This window comes from Mastigoproctus giganteus, chromosome 12, assembly GCF_048544385.1.
Source record: "Mastigoproctus giganteus isolate SK-2022 chromosome 12, ASM4854438v1, whole genome shotgun sequence".
NCBI lineage: Eukaryota > Metazoa > Arthropoda > Arachnida > Uropygi > Thelyphonidae > Mastigoproctus > Mastigoproctus giganteus.
In genome coordinates this window covers 28,138,807-28,164,271 of record NC_143586.1, presented here as the reverse complement: position 1 = coordinate 28,164,271, position 25,465 = coordinate 28,138,807, and the positions used below count along the sequence as shown (strand labels likewise).

Below are 25,465 nucleotides of genomic sequence, written 5' to 3'. Positions count from 1 at the left end.
CGGTGGTAATTCCCTGACCTTTCCGCATCCTCCGTATTTGGTGGTCACGGGCTCGAACCCCGGTCTAATCAAGAAGCGTGTGTTACGCACTGCTGCTCCCGCCCACCTGGCTAAGGAGGCGCCATAGAAACAAGCATCTCTTTCTCTTTTCTTAGCATGAAGTCATCCTTCCTTGCCTTATATCTTATAATTTCTTAGAGCTGTTGTGCTTTTTCAACATAAAGTATTTTAACTTTAGCTATATTTAAGTAGTGACTATATGCACAGCTAAATGAAAAGCTTGTTTCTAGCAGGGATAAAGGGATGATTATCCCCTTGTATAAGGCAATGGTCAGGCCACGCCTTGAGTACTGTATACAGGTCTGGAGGCCTCATTTTAGGAAGGATGTAGAGCTGCTGGAACGAGTACAGAGAATTGCAGCTAGATTGGTGAATGGAACAAAGGGTTGCTCTTACAAAGAAAGGCTTAAGGTCTGCAAATTGCAGTGTCTGGAGACTAAACATTTGGGAGGGGATCTGATTGAGGTGTATAAGGCCTTGAATGGTTTGAGCAAGCTCAATGCTGATGGGATTCTTCCTATTGCCCAGATTAATTGCCCGAGGGGACATAAATTCAAATTGAGGAAAGACAGTTGTAGAATAGATGTGCGGAAATTTGCCTTTAGCCAGCGGGTTGTTGATTGTTGGAACAAACTTCCATCTGTCGTTGTGGAAGTTGACAGCTTAAATAAATTCAAGGTAGAACTAAACAAACATTTGGAGTGAATGGCTGGGTGGAACGAGAAAGTTTTTTTTTTTTTTTTTTTTGGCTTATGCTGTATAAGCTTGATTTCTTGCATCATTATATACTCTTACCTCTACTAATGGTGAATGCAGATCTGAGAGGTTGTTGTAAGATTTTAGGAGCATCAGCAACTTAGGCCATATTGCATCATATATAATATGTTTGTAAATTGCGTGTCTTCTGTGGTTGATTTTTTGTTTGCTTGACGAAAAATCCGAGTTTCAGGGAGGGAAAACTATGGTACCCTCGCTTGAGATCGAATAACTCAGCCACATACAAAAAATACAACCATAATTAAAAATTCCTTGCGTCTTTGACGGGATTCGAACGCACGTCCTTTCCATTCGGCGTGGGGAGAAAGGTGATTATACCAACTGTGCTACCCGCCAGGTTCCTGCATTGACTAAACAAGAAATTGTTTACTAAATGCTATTCTATGTCGCGACCAAATAACCCATTTTCTTAATACATGCATATGCTTTACGTTTTATGCGGTGAATTCGACCAGAAAAAAAAGTTAATAGCATTTCTGAGCTGTTCATTAGAGCATCTTGCATAGACTCGAATATATAATGAATAGAATATTTCAGATAAATTTTTCGAACAAAATCATGTTAGAAAAATCAATCTTCTTTTGAATAATCTCTTGAGAATCATCATCCATGTTAAATCCGCCATATTTTTGAATTTCACAATTTTTATAGCTGACACGGGATTTTTATTAAACAGCTTTATTGAAACAGATTTTTAAATTATTATCTGAAGAATTCAGAGATTAATTCCATACAATCTAAGATTCCCCCAAAAAACTTTAAAAGATTTAAAAATTGAACATGAAGAAATTAAAAATATAGAAAACACAAATTGATTTTGTCCACCGAAAGTATTTAAAAAACAGTTTCTGACTCCCGGAATAGCTTGAAAAATTGAATTTAGAATTACAGATCGCCCAAAGCAGTCTTAGAATCAGTAGCTTACTTTCAGAATTTTAAATCCTCCACGTTTGCCATAGAAAATGAGTTTCCGTTTTCTCCACTCTTCGAGAAGATAAGTGACTACGTAAATAGCATTAGAGGAAAGGCAATCCTCCCTGTTTGCAATAGAAAATGATGTGCTGTTTTTTACCTCATTTGAGAAGATAAGTGACTTCCATAAATAGTATATCAGGAAACGTAATCGTGAGAGAATGACGTAAATTTAAAAATATATTAATGTGTCACTGTGAAATATTGATCTATCGCTGCCACTGAGAAAGTTAAAATGCCTTATGTTTTTCTGATAATTATTAATAGACTGCGATTACAGCTATCACTTAACTTTGAGTATTGCGAAACATGCTGGAATAATTGAATAACAAAATTCTACGTATCGGTACAATATTTGAATCCTACTGGCAGCCTGATAATTTTTTCTATGTTTCTTTATCAGTACTGAACTTTTAATCTTACTTTATGGTTTTCATGGTTTCCTGGCTTTTCTTCATATACGCCATATTTGTCCTGGAAAACCTCAGTTATTACTCAAGGATTCTAAAATTAAATTATAAACTACAAAAGAATCTTCTGTTCATCCAAGAGTTCTAGCTATATTCTCTATCTTGGCCATTTCCTAGAACCATTTTATGCTTTGAGAGACCGAAAAGCTTAATTAAACTCCATTTTTAATTCTTTTTAATTGATTTTAAATTCTTTGGAACCCCTGACAGTTATTACTTCGCGAATCACATAAAATATTTTCGTACATACAAATATTATGTATGTTATATTATGTATATGTATTAAATATTATGTATTAAAAAATAAATATTATTGTAAGTTCGGGGTCCTGTTACTGCGAGACCATGTAAGATCTCATTGTTGTACCCGCTTTAAGCCGGCCCTTGGAACAATCATTTGATGGTCTTAATGAATTTTTTTTTTTTTTTTTTGTTTGAGAGCCTCAAAACAATCTTGAAAAATATCTTATTTTAGTTCAAGTAGAATAGTCAACGTATTTTTACAGCTTAGACTGTCAAAATCATGGAATTGCAATCGTACATTAATGAGTTCCTTCTTTATTTACCAATTCTAAACTCACAGCACTAAGTATTATGGGTCCATGAACTTTCATTAACTGGAACTAATGAAACAGAGACCCCCGCTACAAATTTTCAAACTCGTAACACTTTGTGGTATGACAGCGAGTAGATGATTCTTACTCCCAAGAAGTAGTCAGAAAGTTCGTGGAAATGCTTTCCTTGTTTAATATTACAGCACAATCTTTTAGCTAAGGAGTTATTCATAGAGTACATGTAAGGCAAAACTTACTTGGGAGAAAGAGAAATCAGATGATTGCGTTATTCATCTGTGGATCGAATAAATCTCTACACAGTGAAAGATTTAACTGCTAAACAATTTATATTTTGCAATCTTCTTATAGAAATGATTGTGGTTGTCAACCCAAAGCGACCGCTATTAAAATTTAATCCAATAAAATTTAAAAAATTAAATTTTTAAAAAGAATTTCAAAAACTAGTGAAATAATCACTGTAGTTACTATGATACAGATATATGAAAAGATTTAGGACTTATTGGAGAGGGAGAAGATAAGACAAAAGGACTCAGTTTATCTGGAGAAAGGAGGGTTATTACGTGAAGGTATTAGTCGAAGAAAGATAAATTTAATGCATTAAAATAAAAATAAAAAATAATACGGATTATTAGATGAGTTCTGTTGGTGTTGACTGCCCTCTTCGTGATCGCGATTAGAATATTTTTAGAGCCATTAAGGAAATATTTTTCACTTAGCATCTCGGTACATGAAGTTAACCATTTTTATTCCACATTTTCTCTAAATTACTTATAAATAAGTAAAAAATGGTTCCTTCATGCAAATTGAAAAATTTAACATGAAATTCTAATAATGAAATCTTGGCATTTTTGAGTCCTGGAATGGTTCTTGGCTTTTCTTTGGATGTAGTTATTTTTGTAAATTTTCATCCAAACAAAATGGACCATTCTGGACCATCCTAGAGGCTCTTTAAGAAATGAATTCACTATGAAATGAAAACTCAGGCTCGTTGAGAAATGAATTCACTATTAAGTCACCATATAGATGTAAATTAATTGTGTTTTTTGTTGCTTCACTTTTTTGAAATCAAGCACCAGGAAAATTCTCGTGCGCCTCCTGATATATGCTCCGACAACACCGATACTACATTTGAAGGAAGTCCTTCGTTAGTGTTCTTATCCTCAAAAAAGTGAACAATAAATTCGATAGCCAATGAAAGCAAACCACAAGGTTATTTTTTGGGAGTGGAGAACTAAATCAACACCGCAGTATGCTTTCTCCAGCTCTGCTACTGCGAACATTTTTAGTACACTGCTCGACAAAATTAACAGAACACGTTGTCTATTTGAAAATGCTTTCACCTCCGGCAGCAGCAACCTCAAGAGACAGTTGATGACAGGGCATCATAGGTTTCTGTCTTGCTGTTAGAGCCAGATAGCGGTCTGTTCTGGCTGACATAGCCCTCGGACGACCTTGGCCAGCTCTTGTTGTAATGGTTCCTGTCTCTTGAAACTTCTTCCATAGTGCCGAGACGACACTGCGTGACACATTAAGCCAACGTGTCACATCCGCCTCCGATTTTCTGGCTTCAAGTTCATCTCAATGAATCATCTAAAGACGACGACTTGCCATCCTGAGAACAGGAGATTTGGCTATCCCGCTGAGCAAGCCAAAAAGGGGAATGAAGTAATGTGGTGGCAACCCATGTTTTTGTAGAATAATTTGCATAATGTGTGGCTGTGTGAGGTGGTAGATCGATTGGTTACCGGGAATTACATGCAAAGATGCGTATTATATCAAATATTTGCCTTCGGAGACACTGTTCATAGTAAAATATTCATGAAAAAAATTTTGTTCTATTAATTTTGTTGAGCAGTGTAGTTTAGAGCATTCTGAATGTTGTAGTGCCTTCTCTTTTCCAAATTGGACTACGGATAGAAACGGTACATTTTGAAATGAAGGATATTCTAGTCTTCGATTTTAGGGCATCGTTATATCTAAGGGGAACCATTACAGATCTCAAAGATGCTGTAAAAGGTTTTTTCGAAGTTTCACCTGACACTCTTCATTTTGAATTCAGAAACGTTGTGATGTATACCCAAGGGTGCAGAACGCAGTAGAGGATTTTGAATACTTTTTTTTTTCCAGTCAAGAAGAAACTTTTTCAGTTTCTTCACAGTTCATGTAAAGCGGACTGCCGGCATTAAAGATATCAGTTCTGTCACCTTTAAAATCGAATACATTTTCTAACTCGTCCTAAAAAAAAGAAAAGTATCAAGATTTGGGATCGTAATTGTTATCAATTTCGTGTGTTGCCAAATAGAGAGAAAAATCGCTCAAACTGTTCTCTACTTTTTTATTAGTGTTTTGATGATAAAATATATAGTATCAGTGATAAAATATGTAGCATCACTGATCTATTAAGCCTTGTGTACCAGAGGATAAGGGAATATCGTATAGTAAGCAAAGATTTAAGTTCATCTATCACTGTAGACAATTTAGAACTTGCTTCTTCCAGGTTGGTGTTATCTTCTATAAATTTCATTCATTAACGAATGAAATTTATGACTGCTTCCTATACTAATAAGATTCGAGTGCATACAAACTCGTAATAAATGGAAAGGATTTACGCGTTCAGAGTGGACTTGAATGGAACTGATGGCAGCTTGGTTGAACCGAGAGTACAAATCAGTACTGTCGTTTCAACTAAAATAATCCATGTTTCAGGCAAGGTGTTCTTTTTAATTTTTTTTGTCACATAATATCCGCCTTTTAAATAATGTTTTGTTTTTTTTTTCTTTTCAGAAGTAAAACAAATTGCTGTTTTTGCATTAGGTGGGTCATGTCTGTCCCAGTTTTGACTTTGGAAATCCAGTTACCTTGTGTTATTAGTTTATGGCTAAGAAACTTCAGAAATAAATTTAAATTCTCATTTTCTGGCACACTTCACTAATGCAGATGTAAGTTGGTTTTATTTCTATACGAATATACCCAGCTGATGACAAAATCTCTCTACTATGTTGATCAAGGTAAGCTTCGATATGATACAATGTCTAATACAATGAAATCTCGATATAACGATACCTAAAAAAATAATTTCTGGTATTGATAATTCATTCATGTTTTAATAACTGACTGCCGCTCACTGTGTGTGCAAAAAGATGTCACCAATGTAACAATAAATTGTGTAATAAATGCTCCCATCTCTTCATATTTAGGTTCGTTATATCGAGATTCCACCTTAAATAATTTAATATCTTCATAATTATGATAAACTATTTTGTGGTACTTTGTACATCTGGCTGATTGACAACCAAAATACCGTGTATTATAGAAATTCTTTGAATTAATTCAAAAGTTATAAGGGATTTTGAGAATAAAAATGTTTTCATTTTGTTGTTATTTGTTGTCAGAAAAATACTGATCGTGTTGCTATTGTTTGTTATTTATGTATATGTAATGTGTTTTTTATACAAGTGTATGCAGTATTTTCAAATGAAGTTCATGAAAATAACTCTAGATGGTGCTGCTAGCACAATCTAGTGACGTCACTAAGCTGATACGTTGAATTAACAGCAACAGAATAACTTATTATTATTATTATTATTATTATTATTATTATTATTATTATTAAAATCAGTTTATTTCCCAAGAAACCTTGGGTCACCCCGGGACGGCTCTGTGCCAGAAGGGTGTGAGTACAGACTAAGGTGCGAGGAACACAATGTACAATAAACAAAGGTACATTGGTGCTCGACCCGAGACTTTTACAGCGTTAAATAAACAATAATGTACAGGTTGTAATATAGGTTGTAATAAACAGCAGAAGACTAAGTCGATCTCCATTTAACAGATCTATCCTATAAAAAAAATTATAGGATGTCTGAATAAGAATTGTGGTATTATTTTATTTATTGTGTCTATTTTGTTGCCTAAACCAATAAAATAAATAACACTTAACACCCCCTGTTGTGAATTATGTTATTTTTTGACCTGTTACAATTGAAATGTTGGCTGTTTCTGATTCTACTATATCTCGTCTTCAAGTTTAACGGAATAAGAAACGTAGAAATTTCGAAATTAATGACAAATATGTAATAGAGGTGCATACTAAAAATGATAAAGTCTAAGGCACATACGAAATGGAATAGATAGCGTAAACAAAACCCAACTTGACAGATAAAAATATTACTAAATTAAGATGCTAGTGCTCTCCGCTTGCCCTCGTTGTTAGCACAGTTGGTACAATCGCCGTCCTCCCCATACCAAGTGGAAAAGAACTGAGTTCCCATATCGTCGATGACGCGGAGAATTTTTATGGGCCTTTTTCATAACGTGAATGAGTTAGTCGGTCTCAGAGGCAAGAGTAGCATGGTTTTTTCTCCCGGAAACTCGAAACTCGAGTTTTTCGTCCAGCAAACAGAAAATCGACCACAGAACACACGCAATTTACAGATAGTATACACGGAGCAATGACCTTAGTCGCTAATGCTCCTAAACCCTACAACAACAACAACAACAACAAAGCTCTACTTATGAAATGTATACCCCCCTTCCTCGTTAATTTTTTTTTGGACCTTTTGGTCAGTTTCGGACCTAACCCAAGGTTTCGTATCATACTTTATCCTTTCATTATAATTTGTACATCTCTTCCGTTTTCTGTATCTCTTATTTTATATAAGGGTGTGAACAAATTTAAGTAATTTGTTCATACCCTTATTTAGTTTTTTGTTTTATTATTTCTGGTGCATAATCAGTAGCTATTTTTCCATATTTAACCATTAATCAATCAACCCTTTTCTTTACTTCTTTTCTTTTGTACTACTTCAGGTCTGGTACTCTTCAATTTCGTTTTCCGATCTCACACCCAGGTTTCATTTCTGATCGGCTCGTCTCCTGTCACTGTTTGCTTTTTTCCCGCACAATAGTAATATTTAACAATCATTAGCCTCTCATCTCTTGTTTACAGTTACTGATCTGTGTTCCTTTCCTACACTTCCACATGAGCTCCATTATATTATATTATTTAATTTTAGTGGATATATGGATAATTTTTCTCCAATCCAGTGAAAGAGGTCAGTCTTAGTCATTTTTCCACTGTTCTTATTATCTTTCATTTTACTTTATTCTTTATTTTAGGTTATTTAGTGTTTGGTTTGGTAATTTTCATATCTGTGAGACTGAGTTTTGTTGTCCGTTTTCTAATTCCTATATGCCTTATCACCTTTTATCATGCATCCGTTTGTCGCATTTTGAATTTTATTAGGTTTGTCTTATCCCCCAGATTCTACTGGATCTTCTACTGGTTCGAGATTCTACTGGATCTCGAACCTAGCCAGCATTGTATTAAATTTAAGTACTGAGCGATGGGTAATTTTCAGTTATTCTCTTATCTTTCCATTGTTTATTGATGGATTTTCATTGAATATTACTAATTCCAAATGTACTGGAATCTACGTTTTCAGCAAATTCCACAATGTACCGAAGTCCCGATTATAGGAGTTTTCATTAACTGAGGGAGAAATTAAGACAGAACCTGGGTGAAAAAGGAAAAATGTATTAAGCGAGAATTCAGTTATCCTTTACTCCTTTTTACTTCGGGTCATTGAGACTCTTGTGGTTTCATTTTTTTTATTAATTTAAAAAAAAAATTGTTTCTGCAAAAGTTTTATTGTAAAATCTTAAGATCCGCTCTCAGAATTTTCCATCATAACTTCCCGCTGAATTGCAGAGATTGTGCTGGTGGGAGGACCGCTACGTTCCTTACACCCCACTTTCCTTCCTTAAACGATTGAACACTAGATTAAGTTAAAGTCATTATTAACACCCTTCAATAACATAATAACAATAGGTGGCTAAGATATAATTTTCAGTTTCTTGGAGTTTTAGAGACTATTCGAAATCTATTGCGCCTTTCGATTTTAGAAGTAGATATCCTTCTTCTACTCCACTAAACCGCACAGACCACTAACCCCAGCGATATTCCAAACTCAATTTCAGGAGAAAAATGTTTTATTTGATTAATGATTGCCCCATTCGGTACTTCGCCCTGCTGTCTAGAAGTCTAAACGCCATCCTTTTTTCTTGTCTAGCAGATATCCTCTCATCAATCAATTGAGCGACTGCAACCGTCTTTGTCAATTTTATTTATAAGAATATTGGTATGTTATTAAATCTACGCAGTTAATTTTTTTCTTAATAAAATCAACAGAGTGTATTGCGTCGTTAAAGCGAGTTGACAATTAAATTATGGGGTGTAAGCTCATTTGCATAAGCATGGTATTTTCTTCATAAAAAGAGAGCAGCTTTATGAATAGTTGGCATTATCTTAATTATGTAAATAATGGGGTTCTTAACATCATTTTCTTCTTTTAAAGTAAATATCACCATTTAGGTGCCCAGTTTAGTTCTTTACAATAAAATCAGCTAAGGCCATGAGTAGTCAATGTGGTGTCTGTAAATTGCATGTATTTATGGTCGGTTTGTCTGTTTTGAGGGATTAAAATTTCAAGTCTCTCAAAACGTCTATAAAATTTAGAATTTTGCTTTGCTTTTTGGAGTGTGATGTATATATCTTCACAGAAACATGGCTACACAGTGGGATTCTGGATTCGGAAGTGGCAGCAGTGGGCTATACTGTTCTTAGAAGAGACAGGGGATCTAGGAGAGAGGCGGTGTCGCGATTATTATCTCAAACCAATTTGCAGTAACAATGCACAGGACTTTCCACAATATCGAAGGAATCTTTTGTCAGCTGAAGGTTCATAACAAAACTGTTCTCATTACAGCTATCTACCTTCCGTCCCCGGTCGATCTTCTTCTTATGGAGAGGCTGTCGCAAGCGCTCTGTGAGTTTGAAACGTTTTTTCACCAGTCGGGTGAGGTTTACTTGTTTGGAGACTTCAATACTCAACACTTTCTACTAGGCATTGGGGAGTCATCCGCTACAACTAGGCTGCTATATGACATCATGTCTGAACTGGGCCTCAAGCAGTATAACAATACTTGTACTTGGCAAGGCGATGCTAGATCTCATTTTTGCATCCAAGCATATCCTTATTTTAGAAGCAGTTTCATTTCTGCCATCTGATCACAAGGCTTTAAGCAGTCAAATAAACATATCACAGAAGAGTAGATGCACTACTCTTGTCCCAGCCAAGCTGAACTTTAGGAGAGCAGACTGGCAATTATTAGGGCGTGAAGTTGATTGCATTGATTGGCTCTCCTTCCCACGGATTAATAATCTTGACGCAGTCACCGATCATGATATTAGTACAATCTTCTCTATCATTCAAGAATTCGTACCTCTCAATAAAAATTACAGGAATGGATTCCCTCATCGGATCACGACAGACATAATTGCGATTATCTGAGCCAAAGAGCGGTGCAGAAAACACTTTAGGGTGACACATGATGAAGCGTATATGGCACTGTTCAAGAAACATAGAAGCAACATTAAAAGATGATCAGAAATCAGTACGCTCGTTATATTCAATCAGTTCAACGCAGTTTGACAGTGAATGGAGACCTCAAGCCGTTTTGCAGCATGCTTAAGAATTCTAATAACTGCTCAACAGGAACCAGGATCATTGATTCCGATGACAAGCCTACAACCTGTGACAAAACTTAAGCAGTTTGTTTTTGTGACCTTTTTCTTCTCTTTTTTTGAGAGAACTGCAGCTACTGCTGCTTTAACTTATCAATTTCAAGTCATTAAGGATGGTACACTGAATAATTTCTCGGTGGACACAGCCGATATCATTCAAGCGCTTCGGAAACTTACAAAAGATTTTTCAGCTGGCCCAGATAAGATTCCACTTATCTTGTGGAAGAAATGCTTTCCACAACTTAAATATATAATATTGCACATATTCAATCTTTCCGTTAAGACTGGTATTTACCCCGCTCACTTCAAAACAGTTATTCCTGTTATTCCTGTCCCAAAGAGAAGCGCAATATATTCACTAGAGAATTACCGTCCCATCTACCTTCTGAACTCGGTAAAAATTCTGGACACTGTCATTCACAACCGATTAATGGAATATTTTCAGCACTTCATCTGCGACTGCCAACATGGCTTCACCAGGGGTCGATCAACTACCACTAATTTTCTCACTATCTGGCAGCAGGTTCTAGACACCGTCGATCGTGGAGGACAGGTTGATGTGATCCACACAGACCTTACTAAGGCTTTTGACAGTGTTCCGCACAATCAACTTGCTAAAAAACTAAGCCACTATGGAATACTTGACCCTTTGCTATCCTGGTTGATGAGTTATATTTCATATCGAAAACATAGGGTGATCATCGGACAGGAAGTCTCAAGGGAATTTTTTCCATCGAGAGGAGTACCACAGGGATCATCTCTTGAGCCTCTTTTATTCACCATCTTTATCAACGATCTACCGCAATTTGTTGAGAGAGGTGGTATTAAGATCCTAATGTTTTCCGATGATGTGAAACCATGTTCACGTATCAGCAGTCAAGATGATGCAGTTAACCTTCAAGCTGCTCTCAACTCTTTCGCTGATTGGGTTGCTTTGAATGGTCTGGAGGTTAATCCTAGAAAATGCAGCTCTATTTCCTTTGCAGCTTCGAGGAAACCAAGGCTTTAGTTAATCAATATTACATCAAGGAGATGCCGATTTCCAGAGTTGACGAAGTTAACGATCTGGGAGTTACTTTTACTGCTGCATGTGTGTTTGATAAACATATTGAAATTTATTAAACCAAGCGAAAACACAAATTGGTTTCATGAAACGGCAGATGTACAGATTTCAAGATCCTCAGTTCTCTGTGCTCCTGTTCAAAACAACTGTACTCCCTATATTGGAGTTTGCTTCTCCCATATGGAACCCACACTATGCATACTTGATACAGCAAATAGAATCGCTCCAGATGAAATTTATCCACTATCTTTCCAGACGTAACCCCATGTTTTACCACAGAATGTTCTACCGAAATTTCTGTTCCTACTTCAAGCTTCAATCTCTGGAAACTCGGCGAACTGTTCTTGATTTAAACCTGTTGTACCATATCTTCGCTGGTTCAACCTACCTGCCTGATCTTCACGCTATAGCGGTGGCTACTAGACAGAAGACTACATTCCACATCGGTAACTCTAGATTAGAGATATCCAGGAACTCCTTCTTCAAAAGAACATTGACACTCATGAACAAGCTTGACTTGGATATGGCTGTGAACAAGGAACAGTTTCACAGAACTATTTGGAGTAGGTTGACTGGTTGACGGATGAGTTCTGGGCTAAAGACAACCCCTAGCATTTTTGCTGTTATGGGCATTGCATCAGGCATACATGTAAAAATTTACTTATTTTCGCTGATTGCAATAAAGATATTATATTAATTCGTGTGCGTGTGATGATTTCTCCTGCAGCAACCTGCTCTCTGCGATTTTTCATGGCGCTGGACGTGACGTCACGAATACCTTTTTTATTTCGGTGAATTGGACTTTTCCCGTTTGAATGAACTTTCATTGTACAAAGTGTATTACTCTACTATTTATTTTTATGTTTTGTACAATCTTTGTTCTGTTATTTTTTTTTTTTTTCTGCTCTGTTATACACTTTAACTGGGCGCATGCCTGTTGTGTATATTATATGTTAAAAATAAAATAAAATAAAATAAACGTTCCATCTCGACATGGGTAGGAAGGGCATCAGAGGAATCGAACCCAGATCGCAAGTTCCGCTTCCTAGATTAAATTAATAGCGCTGTAAATGAAAATTGTTTACTAGAATAACTAACTTGTTCATTAACACGGTCCTCAACTACTTTGAAGAGTTAAAAAAGTATATACCGGTAATTTCATTCTAGTGCTTTAAATTTCAGTTCTCGGTTTCAGATTTTATTTCATTTTTCCTTTCTTTCAAAACAGTTTGCGATAGTTAAAACAGATTGTTTAAAGATCAGTCTATTACGGAGTTTTAGCTGTAGGTACTTTATATTTCTTCTACTGGTCGTGCTCCTAATCGGAATTTATGTGCCACTTTCTATACGATTTGATTGCTTTTAAAAGGCATCTTCAGTGCGTGCACGGAACCACTATTTATAGATGTGCAAAAGGCAAAGAAGTTACACGTTTTCTGCGCTGCTGCAAAATGTACATTATATTGCCAAAAGTAATCGGACACAGACATGCTTCAAAGAACCTTTTTTTGAAAGGTCATACAACACCTAAAACCATACAACGACAACCAGGAACGACGATCAGTGGTCCAAGCCCAAACCACACTATGATTTGGGTTTGGATGACCCAGACGATGACAGTACCTCCGCCAAATATTGCTATTGTTACGACACTCTGATAAATAATGTTCTCCAGGTATTCATCAGACTTAACCACGACCACGAATCGAAAATGCTTTTGGCAATATAGTGTATATTAATCCCAGTACATAAGTTAGAGATTAGATCTTCACTACACTTCATTTCAGACACTTCACTTCTGTTTTTTTTTTAGATGTTCTGCAAGTTAAGTGGATCTGCTCAGAGATATTTCATTCGCTACTTTACTGACTGTATTTATTGCGACAGATATTGAGCGTAGAGGTCATGAGAAGTGATTATATGGTTCCCTGCTGTGCACGCTGACGGCAGTTTGGTAGGATTAATTTACGAAATGCATAAAGATGCAAGTCTTTTGAAAACTTGATTGGTGCACTCGTGTCGTAACAATACTTTTAAACTGGAAGGTCAAAGACCATCTCGCTCAAACTGTTTTGTCATATCTTCATACACCACCTCAGCATTCATTTTCAAATAGTAACGGAATTCAACAAGCAGGTAATCTTGCACAATTTTAAAATCCTTGCTGGACTTTTCTTTCCTTAGTTGAAGAACTACGATCAGCCACTTTCGTCCATGACCTCTTGGGCTGGTGAAATTTGCTCTTAGGTTTCGAGTTGGCCATTTAACCATCATCTCATTTTGAAATAAGTGTCAAATTAATATTTTGGCAATGCCATTTGTTTGAAAGCTTCCGATACCAAGTAACTCGTGAAGGCAAAGCGTGTTCTATTAGTATTAAGACTTTTATTTAATTAAGCAATGTAAATCCTACTGGCTGCAAAAAATAAAGGATATTCCTGCTAACTCGTCATAATTTAAAATAATTACTTTATTTTATAATTTAATTAATATTATTATTAATTCAAATCATTAATATTATAGTATAACATTAATTTCGTTTAATTGATTATTATTATTTAATTAGGAAATACGAAGAATTTCCCCGAATTTTAATGGGGGAAAAATATGCAACCTTTTTCTAGAGGGATTTAATCCAAATTACCAGGGAGAGCAGTGGCGTTGTCTGTCTACTAATCAAGTGGTCAGACATTATATAAGCTTTTTATTTTGACTTAATGAATTAATACATTTTCATAAATCAGATAATACCGAGGGGTTAAATTATTCTCTTAAATATTCCGATATAAATAATTTTAATATTCCGATATTAATTATTTAAATTTTCCGGTTGTGTTTCTAATGGAGGGCTTCGGTATGTCATTCCATTATTCAGTGAAGGGTGTTCAGGGTCAATTTGTCTTATCATTGGTAAGCATTAAGAAGTAGACTTCTACCGTGACTTATCTTTTATTGGCTTGCTTCCAACCATAGTTTGGCAAAATGCCAACCAAGCCTGAAGGAGGAAATAAAGATGGAAGAAGTGCTAATAATGCCGATCGACATATTAATATATTGAAGAGAGAGAGAGAGAATAAGTTTTCCTCGTTTTGAACGATAAATGATTCGTTGTAAAGATAATGGAAAAGTGAAATTTGTGAATGTTTTCGTATATTTGTTTTGAGGATTATTCTTTAACTTTTTTTGCAATTTGTTTAAAACTCTGCCCACTTCCGAAAAATATCCTGGGTGAGAGATATAGAGAGCCACTCCATTGCGGAGTGGGCTTTCTCTTGTTGGAGGAAGACCTTACTTTAATCCACCATGTATTTAGTGGAGTTATCGTAATTCTAACAGGAAATGAGTACTTTTTGGATGATCTTCAGATATCGGTCATCGATTTCTTATTGGTGATCAATGGTGGTTGACATAATCACCAAATGGAAACGTCACGGTGTTACTACAGCCAGTAAATGTTTGGGTGCACTGCAGTAATTGATGGAAATATTGGTGGGGGAGCTCTCAGAAGGGTGCCATGTACATCTCGTTAGTACTCATCGAATGCTGTCAACCAGGAGTTCATGGAGAGAAATGGGATTGATACAAAAACGATACATAGGAAGTTGCATCGCATCCGATTTTATGGAAGATCTGTAGAAAACAAAACAGACATCACATTACACAAAGACTGTTAACTTGTATAGTGCGCAACCCATCGTAATTGGTCCCTGGGATGTTGGAAAGCTGCGTTATGGAGTGATGAATCATGATATATAGTTTCCTGATCTGATAGTCGTTTTTTTGGAAGTTTGATGGATGCCCAGAGAACATTATTTATCTTAGTGTGAAGTAAGAAGTTTAGCAAAGATGGTGTCACTGTCTGGGGTTGTTTATCCAGAATACCAGTGTATCATGCTATACGTTGATATTTCGGATAATTGAGCTCCTGTTATAATATGGGGATAGCCCTTTTCTGTTTAGCATGACACTGCACTATGTGATACTGCAGTGACTTGATTTGAAAATACGAATATTCAAAATCTTCGCTCTCAGCTAGCACAATGATTATAATCACTGTTCTCTCACATCGGGCAGAAAGGCCTGGATTCGAATGCAGTCAATGACCCAAGGAACTTTTATGGGCCTTTTTCACACCGTGGCTGAGTTAGTCAGTCTCACGCGAGGATAATCAGGGTTTCCTCCCAAGGTTTTTTTTTGTCCAGCAAAACAAGCAAATCGACCAGCAAACACACGCAGTTTATGGACATAATACACATGGGTGGATGAATTTTCCTTCTTGGGTAACCCTAATCTGAAATATATTTTTATTGAAAGTTAATATATGCTTTTTGCACCATACTGTAAAACATTTTTATAACACTTTTCACATAATGAGATCTTGTTTAAGACATTCCACGTGGTTCTAGTGAATAAGCTGTAATGCATTCTTTTCTTCTATTTAAGATATAATCGAGTATTATGAGCTGCTCAAAATAATATTCTTGTTTTTTTTTCTTAAAAATAGCTCCTTGAATGATCCTTGGATAGTACTGGCCGAAGGAATAATATGCACCACTGTCTATAGGACGGAAATGTGCGGATTCTTCGTTTATTTTGAGAAAAGGGAGTCCGGTCTGTCCACTGGAAACCTTTTTTCCACAACTAATCATAATAAAATTAATGGAGAAATTTATAGTTGACAAAGAACCCACTTCTTTACCTCACGGAATGGGCGTTGGTTCCAATACAATTAAAACTTAAGTGAAGATTGGAAAAGTTACCATCGACTTTGCTATATGTAATAATTTTCATATGGAAAAGTCTTCTCTTTGGTATATTCCCACAAAGGTAATGAAATGTGAGGAAAGGACAAATCTTTGTACTTTTCGATATGACTGCACCCTCTCAGTCACGCCTATCGAAGATAGGAAATGGGAAAAACAAAAGAATAGTTGGATTATGGGGCAAAAAAGTCCAAGCGCTTTCCATCACGAGTGATATGACCAGATCCTTGAAACTCTGTTTCCGGGACACTGTTTTAAATTGACCTACCGACCAGCAACCAGATAATTTAATGATGACAATGTAAGAGACTTTCGGGCCTGGTAAATTGCCGTTAGAGAATGATGCAGACCATACCAGATAGTTCCACATTCAAAACAAACACACATTCTCACTTGTAATTTTAAACGGCTGTTTCACATTTCAGTTTTCTAAACCCAACTTAATTTTTTCTAACTCCCTACACCACCAGTGACTTACCCTAATTAGTCACTCGGTGATTTCTGAAGTTTTACTAACCTTAGAAAGCACCGAAATCTTTTCGACTTCCTTTCCCTGCATTTCGACTTTCTCCAGTTCCTCTTCCTAAAGACACTATAACATTTCTTATTGATATTAATATAACCTGGTGCGCCAATAATTTTGCACATATTTTTTATCTACCTGTTAGAATACCAAATAATCATAACTATTCACGTAATACTTGGTCTTTTTCTTAATAAAAGTCCTTCACAATATACAGTAGGATCATCTTTCTTGTAGGAAACTCAATAATTTGATAATCTTTTCTGCCATAGATAATCTTTTTTACCTGTTTCTTAGATCATGTTCTTTGGCATTATTCTAGTGTCAGATAGGATGATCAATGCGATTTACACACCTCCTTTTCTTGGTTGGACTACTATTTTAAAGGTCCTGATCCTAGCACTTTCTCCCATCCCATTACTGAAGTCATTCTTGTGGGTATTAAATTCTTTATTCTTCGTTTTACTCGACCCTCTCTTCGTCTTTCCCTCGTGGATAGCACAGTTGGTTGGAACGCTGTGCTCCCCACACCGGGTGGAAAAGATCTAAGTTCGAGTCCCGTTGATGAAGGCATGAATTTTTATGAGCCTTTTCACAACGTGGCTGAGTTAGTCAATCGCAGGGGAGTGTTGCATGGGTTTTTCTTCCGGACACTTGGCTTTTCGATTCTCTGAAGAACTGGTAATAAATTTTTCATCTTCTTGTTTCAACCTTACGACTTGTTTACAGTTTATATACAGTTTAACCAAACATAACTGATTTTACAGAGTATTGTAGCCAAGTTTCCTTTATTATTTTATAAACAGTGCATATTGATGTATGTTTTTAGCAATAATGTATTACTGAATTCAGTGACACTGTTCAGGCGGTGTCAATTTTTTTATATACTTTAGTTTAAAAGAATTTTTTTCTTTATTGTTTCAGTATTTTTTTTTCAGGAGAAGGTGGTAACATTGGCATCGTTCCCTCATAATAATATAAAAGCACTTAAAAAGCAATTAGGATGGAGATTTCTCTTCCAAATTACGAAATCAAAGTCCTTGAAAGGGAAGATATAAATGAATTTATAGATGCAATGAAGGGAAAAGTTGGTATTCTTGAGACACTTCCTTTTCTTCAAATGTGGTATGATAAAGATCCTGATGGATTTATAGTGGCCCTATCTGATACAGGTGAGTTGTTATAACCAGAATCAGAATTTAATTTATCCTGCATCATACTTAAAATTTGATAGTTGCCATTTCGTTATGTGCTAGCCTAGGAAAAAAAAACAGGTATTCATTATCTTGTGGTTAAATAAGCTAATAACAACCCTCGTGGGTAGCACAGTTGGTAGGATCGCCGTCCTTCCCCACCGGGAAGGACAGCAACCTTACCAACCGGGTGGAAAAGCCTTGAGTTTGAATCCCATCAATGATGGGATTCAAATGATGGCCAGTTAGTCGGTCTCAGGCGAAGATGGCAGGGATTTTTCTCCCGGAAACTCTGGTTTTTCATCCAGCAAACAGAACATCTATCATAGAACACAAATTACAGACAATATACACGGAGTAATATGGACTTAGTTGCTGATGCTCCTAAAAACCCTTCAACTACAACCTAGAAGCTAATAATAAACATTTATTTTCTTATTATTTTATTTGATTGAGCATAAGTGCTTTCTCCAGAACAAAAATGAACACGTTACAATTGAATTATGCCTGAACATTACCCTGAATATATGATTCTAACAAATATGATTTATAGTTTATGACGTTTACTGCGACACTACATTTACTTGGAATAATTTTATTCAAATTATTCCATTTAATGAAGCCTAATTATTTGATCCATTCCTCACTACTGCTCTAATGATCATCTTGTATATCTCTTCCTCCGCTTTGTGTGGTAGAATTCTAGATGAAAACAGTTTTTGTGGAGCATCGAAGATTCTGTTCCCAGCCAGGATTTCTGTCCAATTTTTTTATTCCTTCATGTTACTGTCGTTTGTCACGATTGTGCGATAGTGTTTCAATTTCTTATTCACTATCTTCTCTTCTGTGTCCTTGCGTTTCCTCCTACCTCTCACATCTTTTTTAATTTTGAGTCCTATTTTTCCTGCTGCTTTCTTCAATATTTTCAATCTGCTGATCATTTCCTCTTTGTTCTCTCTAATTATTACGATATCATCTACCTATCTTTTGTATTTGTTTCTTAACAAATATTATTTTTATGAGATGGGTGTGTCGGTCCGATGATCTACCTGATGACTAGTGTTTCTCTCTTGTTCTGACTGCTGTCCCTCGACTTGGCTGACTAGGAAGTCTCTATCAGTAGGTAGAGTCCCCGCGGATACACAGTGATTATAATCACCGTTCTTCTCATAGCGGGTGGAAATGGCCCAGGTTCGAATCCCGTCAATGGCACGATAATGGGCTTTTTTCACTCTGGCTGAGTTAGCCGGTCTCAGACGTGGATTACAGGCGCCCCCCCCGGAAACTCCGGTTTTTTGTTCAGAAAAACTGGCTGAGAGTCTCAGGTGGGGTTAGCAAGGTTCTCCCTCCGGAAACCCAAGTTTTTCGTCAGTAAAACAGGCATACTGACGAGGAACATTCAATTTATAGACATAATGCCCATGGATGGATGAGTTTGTTTTCGTGTAACCTTGATATGACAGTTCTTTTTTACAAGTAAGTTGGCTACTACCGAAGTGGCTGTAGGGAGTAACCGGAGCTCGTAAGCCCTCCTACAGCAATATTAAGGCACTCAGGAGTGACTTTAATATTATAGCATAAAGGTAAACTGCAACCATTATCAATCCACTGCAGGATGGAAGTCTCCTCAACAATTCATTTCATGACGGCCTCTGTAGCCGAGTGGTCAGGAGCGGAATGCAGAAGCACACGCTCTTTGAGTTAGACCTGGGTTCAATCCCCTGACTGCTAAATATGGCTTGTTTGTTTGTTTGTTTCGGGATTTATTGGGCGCATCGGCAACTATGACCATAGTGCGCCACTAAATATGGCCGATCAGCCAACTCGCACTGGACCAGAGTGGCAGATTATGGTCCATTTTCCTCAACATGAATTGTTGAGGAGGCTTCCATCCTGCAGTGGATTGATAATGGCTGCAATTTATAGCATATACTGAATTAACATAATTCTTAATTTTATCACTGTTATTTGATCATTTGTATATTTTCATAACTTAATGATTTTGTCTTTATGCAACGTTTCAATCTTTTATTGACTTTTTGATATGACCAGTGAAGGGCCTGTTTAATAGGACTTTAGGAGCATAAGCGACTAAGGCCATATTGCTCCGTACGTATTCTCTGGTCGATTTTCTGTTTTCTGGACGAAAAACTCGAGTTTCCTGAATCGAAACACCATGTTACCCTCGCCTGAGACCGACTAACTCTGCCACGTTATGAAAAAGGCCCATAATACTTCCTCACGTCATCGACTGCAATTCAGATCGTTTCCACCAGGTGTGGAGAGGATGGCGATTCTACTAATTGTGCTACCCACGAGGGCGGAATGACTTCAGAAACGAGTTCTCTTAGTATTATATTTTTCTGGTTGCAACTTCCCAAGATGTATTTTGCGTTTCTTGCCAAGTGATTTGAGAATTTCCCATTGTAGTCGTTTATGAAGTTTTAAAGTTTGTTAGAAGGAAATTAAAACACTTTAATTTTATTAAAACATGTTCCCCCAACCCCCACGGCTCAATAAGGCAAGTAAATAAAATGTTTGTGATAAAAGCTGCAGCTAACAGCATGAATTATTTATAGTCCCTCACGATTAATGTAAATTCACCTAAACAGGCTTGTTCAGAGAAACTCTCTGGAATGATGGTATAAGTACGTGTACAGTAACTTGTGTTAATAGCTTGGAGCACCTTCATTACTTTGAGTGCGGACACGAATGCGTGCCTTAATTCTGAAATGACAAAATGTCGCACATGTTGGAACTATTGCGAAACTTATGCAGGAAATTATTCAGGTATTGCTGACGTGGAAAGGGTGTAAATTTAATGAACCATATCAGCCGTAATTGATTTTCAGTATGTCATTTTGGGGAACATGCATCAATAATCGACTATTAGTGCAACTCGATGTCTTCTCAGGTCTGGTAATGTTTCTAGTTTCTATCATTCATCAGCAGTTAGTGTTCTTCAACATTTTTTTGAAGCCTTTAACGATCAGAGAACGTTTGATGATCGTCAGATGCACTCTCGCTAATGAGCATCTTGCAATAAAAACCCGGAAATCTAGGTTAGAAACACTTCCATTTCTCTTAATTAGTCTAAATTAATTCTTTATATAAAAAAAATAATAATAGAAGCTGGTTGATAGGATTCTGTCCGAAAAAGAATTAACTCTCGTATAGTTATGGTAGTTTAAAGATTCATAGTTGGATTGTTGTGAATCATTCGATCCATCCATATATTTTTTGTCAATAGATTTTTCAATATGTACTGAAAAAAAAAAAAAGAAGAAAAACTGTCATATTATGGCCACTCGAGAAAAACAGCATCTACCCGTTTGTATTATTGTCCAAAATTGCATGGGTCCTCTGGTCAGGTTACCTGTTTGGGAGAGGAACCCTGCTTGCCCCCCTCGCGAAACCGACTAACTGAGCCATGAAGTAAAAAAAAAAATCCATAAAAATTCCTCTCGTCACTGACGGGACTCGAACCAAGGCCTTTTTTTCACTGATATGGGGGGGCTGTGATTATAACCACATAAAAATAAAAGAAAAAACCCGTAATATTAGGGCCAACGGAGAACTACCTAATCTATCCGTGTGTGTTATGTCTGTAAATTGCGTGCGTCTGGTTTGCTAGACGATAAACCAAAGTTTCCAACGGGGGGGGGGGGGGGAAGGACTTGCTATCCTTCCTTAAGACAGATTAACTCTAGCCTCAGAGTGAAAAAAAAAGCCCATTAAAATTCTTCGCGTTATTGACTGGATTTGAACTGGGTCTTTTCCACCCATTGTGGGGAGAATGCCGATTATCTACTGGAAAAAGCAAAACATGACAGCCAATGAAAGAAGACGCTGCCATGTAGAGTGGAATGGCTTTGTGTGTGTGTGTGTGTGTGTGTTCAACGCCAAAGCCTTTAAGGTTACGAGATATCAATATATTGTGTATGTAAAATGCATTCTCGTTCGGTTTACTAGAAAACCTATGTTTCTGAATAAAAATTTCTTGCCATTCTTCTTAGACCGATTAACTCGGCCACGTTGTGAAAAAGGCGATATAATGTTCCTTTCGTCGATACGGATTCGAACTCTTACCATTGTGCCTTGATGGCTGCATTGTGCAAGACCTGTGCTCTTCTAATCTATATACATATAACTAATTGACGGTATGGTGTCATTAATTAACAATCATTATATGCTCTAAAATGGCTGTCGTTAATTGAATATTATTAATTTCAGTAGTTTCCCAATAATAGGAGTAATCTATTTTCGTTCTACCACTTTAAGGAAATCCTCTAGCTTGCAGAAGTGACCAAGCTTTGTAATATGCTTCGATATCTGAAGTGAAAGTGTTTAGAAAAGTGTCTGTCCTGTAGCCGTATAGAAAACTGTTGACTTAAAAATGGTATCTTTTAGTCAATGCATGAAAGGAGTATTTTTTGGCACAGTTTTGAAAAATAGCATGAACATCTTTGAGAAATTCTTCATTTATCACGAGTCCTCGTTTCTTTCTCAATTTGAATATCGTGGTTCTCGGTTGCCAAATATATACAAGCTGTGTCTGTTAACACATCCATTGACTTTGTTCATCATATCACAAGGATTCATTAGAAAAATTTTAATTATGTAATGAGATTTTACTACCCGAATTCCACCTTGAGTGATTTCAAACAAAAAGAAAAAAATCAGTTTCCTAAATAGAATAATTTTCAAGATATGTGTGTATTTTTATATAGTCGTATGCATCTTTTGATGTGTGTCCTGATTTTGGCTTATCTTGTGTATTATATGCCATTATAAAATTTCAGATTGGAACTTGAATGGCTCTTTTGGCAATTCCTTGGCGCATCGAGTGCTTGATTATAAGGTTCACGAAAGAAGTGGTACATGTAATCTCTTATTGTATTATGTGTGTACAAGTATGTTTTTGCAGCCTGATTTTCGCGTTCCATACTGAAAAAGAGAAATTCTTGGGGGAAATATTATACTCCTTCTGACTGTAATTGGTTCATTACAGCTGCCGTTGAAGAGCACTTTAATAATTCTTCCGGTCTCCGACAGGATTCGAACCTTCCTGGGACTCAGCTCAAGCTCTTTCTTATGGAAAATTATGTTCACTTCACTGGTACTGTTTCAGAAACGCATCTATCGAGTTAAGGGAGAAATATCTGTAGTTGAAGCTTCATTACCACTTCAGTGTTCCATTAGAATATGGAAGGTGTGCGATTATTATAACTACAGGTATTGAGCTAGATTGTTGTTGTTTGGTTTTAGGGAGCATTGGCAACTAAGGCCATGTTGCTCCGTGTATATTAACTATAAATTGCTTGTGTTCTGAGGTCCATTTTCTGTTTGCTGGGCGAGAAACCCGAGTTTCCGGGAGAAAAATCCATGCTACCCTCGCCTGAGACCAACTTACTCAGCCATGTTAAAAAAGACCCATAAAATTTCCTCCCATCATCGACGGGATTCAATGGGGAAATATTCTATTTCCTCTGACCGTAATCGGTTCATTCCAGCGGTTATTGAAGAGGACTTTAATAATTCTTCTGGTCTCTGACAGGATTTGAACTCTCCTGGAACTCAACTCAAGCTCTTTCTTATGGAAAATTATGTTCGCTTCACGGATAACTTCAGAAACGCATCTATCTTTTCCACCTGGTGTGGGGAGGACGGCGATCCTTCAAACTGATTTGATTTTCTCAGCACGTTGCCATTATTTTTTGTTGTTATGTATGCCTTTCACTTATCGTCACCGTCCTCCACACACCGGGTGGAAAAGGCCCGGGTTCGAATCCCGTCGATGACGCGAAGAACTTTAGTGGGCTTTTTCACTCCGTGGCTGAATTAGTCGGTCTCAGGCGTAGATACCAAGGTTTCCCCCCCCCCCAGAAACGGGTTTTTTCGTCCAGCAAACAGGCAAATAGACCAGAGAACACACGCAATTTATAGAAAAAACAAATGTATGTGTAGATGTAATCATTTACAGGGGACACTAATATCATAATATCATCATGCCTTTCACTGATGTTTTTTTTTTTTATTTCTTCCTTAGGAGATTACATCGGATGCTGTGCCGCTGTCATCCAGAATGAGAATTATGGCTACTTCGGGATGTACTATGTCCGCCCAGAATACAGAGGCAAAGGAGTTGGAACCGCCTTGCTCAGAGTTGCTCTAGATCACATCGGCGACAGAAACTTCGGGACCACTATTGATTTGGAGTTAATCCCCTATTTTAAAAAGGTCGTCGGGATAACCTACGTATCCGAATGGATCATGTATGTTTATTACTTCGCCGTAAAGCCGGATTCCATCAATGGGTTCCTGCCAGATAACATAGGCACACAGAAATCTGCCATGTGTCCAATCTCTAATCCAGCTATCCTGGACAAAGTAATTGCCTACGACAGAAAGCTTCACAAAACTGACAGAGCAGATGTAGTTCAGCAGACCATAGATCAACCCGGATGTATCGCATGGGCCGCTTTGAATGGAGATAATATTTGTGGATATGGATGCCTGTTTATGCTTGCTTATGATGGATGGCTGTTAGCCCCGTTACTTGCTGACAATAAGGAAATCGCTCGCTTGTTAATGAAGCAACTGCTCAGTTGCTTGCCACCTCTGGCCGAAGGCCAGAAGCACAGCGTATGGTGTCGATGCCTCAGCATAGACGGTATTTGCAAGCTTTACAAAGATGCCTTTCCCGTTGAGATACATTACCAAGGGAAGATGTGCTTCACGAAGAATGAAGAACATTTACCTCTGACGAACTTTTTTGCTTTCCACACTGGCCGTTTCTGCCACGTGTAATACTTGGATAACAGCGTAAGAGTTAATTACTGTGATACGACAAACGACTGGGAATTCTGAGGACAGTAGTATAGCGTAACCTTATGATGTAGTTACAACACCTGAACACATTTATTACCTGTACAGGGGGAAAATATTTCAAACATATATTATTAGCAAAAAGTTAAACTGCTCTTTTAAATTGTATTGTCAAAGTCATGACTGTTAATATTTTGAAACAACCACAAATACACTCCTTAATAGCATTCGTCTGCTCAAAATATTTTCCAAAAATTTAAAGATAATTGTAAAATCGTGGTGACAAATCATTTTTATCTTCGCAAAGCATTAGAAAAGTTATGAGTCGGATAGCATTTCTTCCCTTTGACTGAATGAGTGCTTCATTTATCATGATATATATATATATATATATATATATATATATATATATATATTTTTTTTTTTTTTTTTTTTTTCAGAACGTGTGGCAGGGTTAGTTGGTCTCAGGCGAAGAAAGCATGGTTTTCCCTCCCGGGAACTCAAGTTTTTCTTCAAGAAAACAGCAAATTGACCACAGAACATGCAATTTACTGACATTATATACGGGGTAATATGGCCTACATTGCTCATGCGCATAAAACCCTACAACACTCATATTTATTTAATTCGGTTTTAACCCCTTTATAGCCCTTGGG

General features: G+C 36.8%; 1 protein-coding gene across 3 annotated transcripts in view; it reads left to right on the top strand.

Moving 5' to 3' along the window:
- The window catches only part of LOC150076819 (uncharacterized), a 35,510-nt gene extending 10,446 nt beyond the window's left edge, over positions 1 to 25,064 (top strand). The window contains exons 2-4 of one of the 3 annotated variants that reach the window (XM_090386257.1): positions 5,639 to 5,862; positions 17,713 to 17,960; positions 24,031 to 25,064. In XM_090386257.1, the coding sequence (XP_090242383.1) occupies positions 17,792 to 17,960; positions 24,031 to 24,791 (930 nt within the window). In that variant the 5' untranslated portion in view covers positions 5,639 to 5,862; positions 17,713 to 17,791 and the 3' untranslated portion in view covers positions 24,792 to 25,064. The remainder of the gene's footprint in view (positions 1 to 5,638; positions 5,863 to 17,712; positions 17,961 to 24,030) is intronic. The other 2 variants (XM_090386258.1, XM_090386256.1) reach the window with 2 other exon arrangements.
- The last annotated feature ends 401 nt before the right edge of the window (positions 25,065 to 25,465 follow it).